The following is an 8,177-nucleotide window of genomic DNA, read 5'->3' as shown; positions in this document are numbered from 1 at the left end:
AAAAAAAAAAAAAAAAAAAAAAAAAAAGAAAGAAAGAAAAGAAAAGAAATAGGGAGGACATAGGTATCTCAGTTATTAGATTACTGAATTGACAGCTGCTCCAAGCTCCTGGTGGACCCCGACCACTCCCAACTCTCTCCCCAGGACCCTTCACGTCCCTGTGACCCATCATGGAAAGGGGTAACACCAGGCCCAGCGGGGGACTCCAGGAGTTTGTCGCGGCACTGATCAATATTTTTAAATATTTTCACTATCATCTCTGATTGAATGCACTACTTAGACCCAAGTATTGGTGCTTTCCTTAAGCGCATCTCACCGAGACAGGAAGCCCACATCCTCTCTTGTCACTTCCTCAAAACAAACATCTGATTTGGCCCCGCCAACAGATTAGTGTTTGAGGACAGGATGGATGAAAACCAGGCAGAATCAGGAAGAGTGAAGAACAAAGAAAACACAGTGCAAACTCAGCCCTCTGCTCACTGCCGTCACCATGACTAGACTGGCCTTACCCTATTTCCTTCCTCACTAGCTCCAGAAAGAGGAATCTCTTTCACGGATGGATCCATGCACCGTGGACCCATTCTTTCCCCACCCTTCCTCTCCTGTGGGAATTTAGGAGAATTTGACTTTTTCTAAGTCTTTTTCTTAAAATGATCAGAGCCTGAAGCCATGGAATTCAACAAAGGAGCTTATGGATATTTCTTTCTTTCTTTCTCTTTCTTCCTTCCTTCCTTTCTTTCTTTCTTTCTTTCTTTCTTTCTTTCTTTCTTTCTTTCTTTCTTTCTTTCTTTCTTTCTTTCTTTTCTTTCTTTCAGACAGGGCTTATGTCTCTTTCTCTGTTTCTCTTTCTTTCTCCTTCCTTCCTTTTTCTCTTTCTCTTTCTTTCTCTTCTTTCTTTCTCTCTTCTTTTTCTTTCTTTCTTTCTCCTTCCTTTTTTCTTTCCTTCTTTGTGTCCCTTCCTTCCCTTCTCTCTTTCTTTCTCTCTTTCTTTCTCTCTTTCTTTATTTCTTCTTTCCTTTCTGACAGGATCTCACTCTGTTGCCCAGGCTGGAGTGCAATGGCATGATCACAGCTCACTACAGCCTTGATCTGCCAGGCTCAAGTAATCCTCCCACCTTAGCCTCCTGAATAGCTAGGACTACAAGTGTGTACCCCTATGTCCGGCTACTTTTTGTTTATTTTTTGCAGAAACTGGATCTCACTATGTTGCCCAGGCTGGTCTTAAACTCCTGGGCTCAAGCAGTTCTCCCGCCTTGGTCTCCCAAAGTGCTTGGATTACAGGCGTGAGCCACCACATCCAGCCTGTTACGGACATTTCTTCACATTTTTTTTTTTTCACTGCCCAAGCCAGAGACCATCTATTGCAGAGGATTCTCCCAGCCTACTGTGGCCCATTTAATCCTCCCCTCTTTTGACTTCTCTTAAGAACATCAAGTCTTTGCTTGAATCCTGGCCCCTCAGCATCTATTGCTTGGACCATCTTCCATCCCAATGGATTGGGTAGGACCATCTCCTGCCCAGTCAGATGAACAAACATCACTGAGACGTCTCATCTATGTCTCATGCACGCGTGTGAGCTTATTAAGGGCAGAGTTGCAAGTTATACCTAACAACCATACATACAAACATGCAGGATGGGGATTGGGTTAAGGATGAAAGTAATTGTGTCATTGGGGTGGGGATTTGGATAGTCTGAGATGAGGATGGGGTTGATTTGGGGATGGGGCTGGAACTGTGTTTGGAACAGGGCTGAGTTTGAGTTGGGAACGGTGTTGGGGTAACATGAAGTTGGGGATAGGATTGGAGGTGAAGCTGAGTTGAGGTTGGATATTGGGTCAAGAATGGGTTGGGGATAGGGCTGAGGTAGAGATGGGTTGGGTTGGGGTTGGGACTTGGATAAGGCATGGAATTGGGGTTCGGCTGATGTAAAGTTAAGAGTAGGATTGGGATGATGATGAGGTTGAGCTGGGGATGGCTTGGGGTTGGAGATGGCAAGGGCTGCTGTACTCACCAGAGTTGCCCTGGTTGCACAAGTCTAATCCACACACAACCTCGGTAAGGCTGGTGATCTTCAAGCCAGTCCGATAGCTCATGGTCCTGTTGGTCTTCTCTGAGTGGGTACAGCTTTTCTCCACCAGCTCCAGCTCTTCCCCTTCTGCAAGGAGGGGATCTTCATTACCACAGAGGCTCCTCTCAGCCCAACCAGTCTCTGACAGTCCTGGTCTCAAGGTCACCCGCTCCCAGGGCTGATTTTTGCTAGGCCTCTTCACTTGTTTGAGTCCAACTCTGTCTTTTTCTAGAGTTAACTTTGACTCTACCCCCATTCCAACAAGGAGCCTGCTCTATTCTATTTTAATTAATTATTTTTTTTTTCCCGGGAGATGGGGTCTTGCTCTGTCACCCAGGCTGGAGTGCAGTAGCAAGATCTCAGCTCACTACAACCTCTGCCTCATAGATTCAGGTGATTCTCCTGCCTCAGCCTCCCAAGCAGCTGGGACTACAGGCACATGCCATCACACTTGGCTAATAATTAATGTTTTAAGAGACAAGGTATCAGCCGAGTGTGGTGGCTCACGCCTGTAATCCCAGCACTGGGAGGCCAAGGCGGGCAGATCACGAGGTCAGGAGATTGAGATCATCCTGGCTAACACGGTGAAACCCCGTCTTTACCAAAAATGCAAAAAACACCAGATGTGGTGGCGGGCGCCTGTAGTCCCAGCTACTCGGGAGGCTGAAACAGGAGAATCACTTGAACACGGCGGGCAGAGGTTGCAGTGAGCTGAGACTGCACCACCGCACTCCAGTCTGGGTGACAGATTGAGACTCCATCTCAAAAAAAAAAAAAAAGGAAAAGAAAAAAAAAAAAAAGAGACAGGGTATCACTCTGTCACTCAGGCTGGAGTGCAGTGGTGCAATCATAGCTCACTGCAACCTTGACTTCCCAGGCTCAAGCAATCCTGCCTCCTCAGCCTTGCGAGTAGCTGGGACCACAGGCTTACATCACCACGCTCTGCTAATTTTTAAATTTCTTATAGAGATAGCATCTCACTATGTTGCCCAGGCTGATCTCGAGCCACTGTGCCCCACTCCTGCTCTTGTAGTGACAGCACTACCACTGGGACTTATCTGGATCCATCTGTCCCTCCCCCACACCCTCAGCTTAGTGATCTCTGTAGTGAGATGCCTCTAATAGAACTTAGTTTATTTATTTTTGTATTTATGTATTTATTTTTTAGAAACAGGTCTCTGTTGTCCCAGCTGGGGCAATCATAGTTCACTGCAACCTCGAATTTCTGGGTTCAAGGAATCCTTCTGCCTTAGCCTTCCGAGTAGCTAGGGGTACAAATGTGAGCCACCATGCTTGGTTTCATATACTATTGTTTCATGTGTTCTTAAAGCTTATATAAAAACGTATCACATTCTGCAACATTTTTTTACCTCTCAATCTTAGGTTTCTAAGATGTGTCCACATTGGTATCTGCAGCTCTATTTCCTTCTTTAAACTGCGATAGAGTGCTCCATTATGTAATTTTTTTTTTTTTTTTTTGAGACGGAGTCTGGCTCTGTCACCCAGGCTGGAGTGCAGTGGCACTGTCTTGGCTCACTGCAAGCTCTGCCTCCCGGGTTCACACCACTCTCCTGCCTCAGCCTCCCGTAGTAGCGCTGGGACTACAGGTGCCCGCCCCACCACGCCCGGCTATGCTAATTTTGTTTTTGTATTTTTAGTAGAGACGGGGTTTCACCGTGTTAACCAGGACGGTCTCGATCTCCTGACCTCATGATCCACTCGCCTCGGCCTCCCAAAGTGCTGGGATTACAGGCGTGAGCCACCTCGCCTGGCCCCATTATGTAATTATTACCCCAGTGTTTGTCTTCTGCTGCTAACTTGCTGACTGACTTAAAGTCATTTCCATTTTCTTCTTTTCTTTCTTTCTCCCCTTCCTTCCTTCCTCCTCTCTCCCTCCCTTCCTCCCTTCCTTTCTCTTTCTTTCTTTCCTTTCTTCCCTTCCCTTCCTCTTTCTCTCTCTCTCTTTCTCTCTCTCTCTTTATTTCTTTCTTTCTTTTTCTCTTGGGATGGAGTTTCACTCTTGTCACCCAGGCTGGAGTGCAATGGCATGATCTCAGCTCACTGTAACCTCCGCCTCCCAGGTTCTAGCAATTCTCCTGCTTCAGCCTCTCGAGTAGCTGGGATAACTGGCGCCCAACACCACACCTGGCTAATTTTTGTATTTTTAGTAGAGACAGGGTTTCACCATGTTGGCCAGGCTGGTCCTGAACTCCTGACCTCAGGTAATCCACCTGCTTCAGCCTCCCAAAGTGCTGGGATTACAGGCATGAGGCACCACGCCCAGCCCACCTTTCTCTCTTTTGTTCATTTTTTTGACAGGGTCTCACTCTGTTGCCCAGGCCGGAGTGCAGTAGCATGATCTCAGCTCACTGCGACCTCCACCTCCCAGGTTCAAGCAATTCTCCTGTCTCAGCCTCCCGAGTAGCTGAGATTACAAGTGCGTGCCACCACACCTGGCTAATTTTCCTTTTTTTTTTTTTTTTTTTCTGTAGAGACGGGTGTTTCACCATGTTGGCCAGGCTGGTCGTGAACTCCTGACCTCAAGCAATTCATCTGCCTCTGCCTCCCAAAATGGTGGGAATACAGGTGTGAACCAGTGCCCGGCCTGTTTCCAATTTTCCATGTCACAAACATTGCTGCTAAGAACATTCTTATACATGTGTCCCTGGGTGTATGTGGCCAAGGTTCTTTGGCATTTCTGCATGCTGAGGAGTTGAGCTGTAGCATATGCTAATCTTCATCTGAACTAGATATTGCCAAATCGCTCTAGGTGGTTGACGTGCCAATTTACTCCCCCACCACAGATACGGTCTGCAACTCCACATCCTTACTAACCCGGGTATTGTCAGATTTTTAAAGGCTTGCCAGTCTGGTGGGTGTGAAATGGGCTCTCCTTGTTTGTTTGTTTGTTTGTTTTTAGTTTGCATTTCCCAGTTACGGGTGAGGAAGGTTTCTCAATCACTCGCGTTCCATGCGGCGCTGGAGAGGTGTGTGTGGGGGGAGGGAAGCTCACCTTCCCACATGCGCACGATCGTGGTCCTGCAGAGGTCCTGTCCTAGGGCGCACTCTTCCACCCGGCAATCCCCGTTGCTCTTACACTGCATGCACCGCAGGCCCCAAGAGGCTGGGGGAAGGAGGGAGAGGAAAGGAGAGGTTAACTGCGCTTAGCTCCAAGACCCCCCGCTCGCCCCTGCATGTCCCAATACCAACACCAAGTCTCTAGGCCTCGTCCATTCTGATTCGTGTTCCATGTTCTGCTGGGTTCAGGCCGGCAGTACTTCCAGTCTGTCCTTTGTACACGTTCTACCTCCATCCCCCTAACTGAACGTTCTATCCCTGCCCACAAGTCCTTTCCCAAAGTCCTGTCATTCTGTCCTCGTGAGGCGTATATCCTGACAGTCCTATCCCCACCCTCTCTGTCTATCAGTACGTTCTATTCCTGCTCCCATTAGGCCCTTCTCACCGCGCCGGCCCTCGGTCGATCACGCCTCTCCACTTCCACTAGGGGAGTTCTAGCCTCGCCCCACCCCTGTCTATCTTTATGTTATACCGCCACTCCTAGTGCCCTAATGGAACTATCCCTCCACTCACTCCCCCTGGTTCTACCCGGCTCCAGAGCCTCTCCCCGCCCACTAGTTTATTCCCAAATTGTAGCCCCGGCCATCAGCCCTCCCGAGTTTCTATCGTCAGATACTCTAGTTTCCCGCGAAGTTCTGTCTCCGCCCTCCAGCTCTCCAACTAGGTTTTGGCCCCGCCCCAGACTCCTCCTCGAGGTTCTAGCCCCACCCTCTAGCTCTTCCTGACCTAATCTTCTCGCCCCCTGGCTCCTCCCCGATGCCATAACCCCGTCCCTAGCTCCTCCTCGAGGCTTTTGTCCTGCCCTCTAGCTCCTCCTTGAAGTTCTAATTTCGCCCTTTAGCTTTCCCCGAGGCTCTCCCCGCCCTAGTTCTTCCCTGAGGTCATAACTCCGCCCCAGTCCCTCCTTGAGGTTTCAGCCCCACCCTGTACTCCTCCCCCGAGGTCGTAACCCCGCCCCTTGGCCCCTTGAGGTCCTAACTCAGCCCCGTAGCTCCTCCTCAAGCTTATAACCCCGCCCGTAGCTCCTCCTTGATGTTCCAGCCCCGCCCTCTAGCTACTCCCCGATGTTATAATCCTACCCTTAAGATTCTAGTCCCGCCTTCCAGCTCCTCCCCGAGGTTATAACTCCGCCCTCTAGTTACTCCTCGAGGTTATAACCCCGCCCTCTGGCTCCGCCTCGAGGTTGTAGTCCCGCCCCTAGCTCATTCTCGGGGCTATAACCTGTCCCCGAGCTCTTCCTTGAGGTTCCAGCCCCGCCCTCTGGCTCCTCCCCCACACTCTCTCCCCGCCCCAGGCTCCGCCCCGAGATTGTAGCCCAGTCCCTAGGCCGGGTCCCGGACCTCCGGGCCTTCCCGGACATCCCTTTCCAGCTGCGCGTTCGGAGTATCCCGGAGTTGTTACTCATTCCAGGCCTCCCGCGGTCTCAAGCGCTTTCCGGGTTATTCATCGCGGCCGCAACACCCCGTGGCCACCAGCCCTGACTCAGTTCCTTCTCAAATTCCTCTCGTTTCTCTACCCAGTGCCCCCCACATTTTCCGGGGAAGTAGGTGAGAGTCGCCTCAGTGAGAGGGAAAGGTCCTGAGGGACAGTCCCGGGTCTCCAGCACTGGCTCTGCACCGCTCAGTCAGCCTCCCTTTGGCCCTTTTGTAAAAGGGAGTCCTGTCCCCCCGTTTCTCGGAGGGGGAGACCTGGCAGCATGGAGAGCACTGGGGGGCGCTACGGGGTCAGATCCTGCTTATTCGAGCACTGGCTGTGTGATTTTAGGCCAGTTATCTAACCTCTCTGTGCCCCAGTTTCCTCTGCGAAAGGAAATTAATAATAGTCCCATCGTCAAACGAAATTAATAATAGTCCCATTTCATAGTTCCTTGAAATTACAAGGAAGAGGCTTCGAAGAGCTCCCTTAAAAAAAGAAAAAAAACACTTGGGCTGGGCGCGGTGGCTGACGCCTGTAATCCCAGCACTTTGGGAGGCCGAGGCAGGGGAATCACGAGGTCAGGAGATTGAGACCATCCTGCCTAACACGGTGACAACCCGGTCTCTACTAAAAATACAAAAATTAGCCGGGTGCGATGGCAGGCGCCTGTAATCCCAGCTACCCAGGAGGCTGAGGCAGGCGAATCGCTTGAACCCGGGCAGCAGAGGTTGCAGTGAGCCGAGATCGCGCCACTGCACTACAGCCTGGGTGACAGAGTGAGACTCCGTAAAAAAAAAAAAAAAAAAAAAAAAAAGCACTCACTAAATTCTGTAAAGCTAAATGCCTTTGCTCCACCAATATTTCCTTAGCTACGGAGAGCCAGGTACTGCGCCGAGTGGCGTTGCACAAAGCACGAAAATTACTATAATTTGATTAGGGAGGGTGCCGGGGACTGAACCCCATTCCTCAACTCATCCTCTGACAACCCCCACTCCCCTCAATCAGACCCTGTTCCAGGCGAAGGCGTTCGGGACCCAGCCCCTACCTGGGACGCAGGTATGGAGCAGCAGCAGCAATGGCAGGAGCAGCGGGTGACCCATGTCGCGAGGGCAGCTCCTGTGCGCGGGGTCCCTGCACCACTTCTCTCCTGGCCTCAGGAAGGAGGCAGTTTTGTGGCCCCAGGGGCTCCTCCCAGACGTTTTGCGAAAGAGCGAGTCAGCCCCAGATGCGTGGGCGCCTCCCCCTCCTCCCGTAGGAACCTCCTCCGCCCCAAACTTCCCTTCCCGGGGCGCGGCCAGCTGGTGGTGAAGGGGCTGGCTCGGCCCTGACTCATGGAGCTGTGGTCACAGCTGTGTCCCCAGACTGCCTGGGTGCAAATCCCAGTTCTCTCTCTCTTCCTAATGTGGGACCCGGGGCAATCGCTCTCCACTGCTGTAAAATGAGGATAAAAGCTTTGACGGTAAATATGAATGTGGCTGATTATTAGCTCACAGGATTTTTGTTAGTTTTGTCAGGAGGGATAATGTCCTTATCTAGAGATGCAGCCTGAAATATGCATCTCTTAAACACTTAATACACTTAACCCTTGCTTTGCTTCCTGCTGTGCCCCCAGCTC

At 50.7% G+C, this 8,177-nt stretch overlaps 1 protein-coding gene across 1 annotated transcript in view; it reads right to left on the bottom strand.

The window, feature by feature from the left end:
• The window catches only part of PLAUR (plasminogen activator, urokinase receptor), a 27,061-nt gene extending 19,182 nt beyond the window's left edge, over positions 1 to 7,879 (bottom strand). Inside the window, exons 1-3 of the mRNA XM_017885911.1 lie at positions 7,608 to 7,879; positions 5,082 to 5,192; positions 2,012 to 2,155 (exon numbers count right to left, since the gene is read on the bottom strand). Coding sequence (XP_017741400.1) covers positions 2,012 to 2,155; positions 5,082 to 5,192; positions 7,608 to 7,662 — 310 coding nt within the window. The 5' untranslated portion in view covers positions 7,663 to 7,879. The remainder of the gene's footprint in view (positions 1 to 2,011; positions 2,156 to 5,081; positions 5,193 to 7,607) is intronic.
• Positions 7,880 to 8,177: the final 298 nt, after the last annotated feature.

The sequence above is a fragment of the Rhinopithecus bieti genome, unplaced genomic scaffold, assembly GCF_001698545.2.
Source record: "Rhinopithecus bieti isolate Rb0 unplaced genomic scaffold, ASM169854v2 scaffold_15643, whole genome shotgun sequence".
NCBI classification, from domain to species: domain Eukaryota; kingdom Metazoa; phylum Chordata; class Mammalia; order Primates; family Cercopithecidae; genus Rhinopithecus; species Rhinopithecus bieti.
The sequence above is the reverse complement of the archived record's forward strand: the minus strand, read 5'-3'. Positions and strand labels throughout refer to the sequence as shown.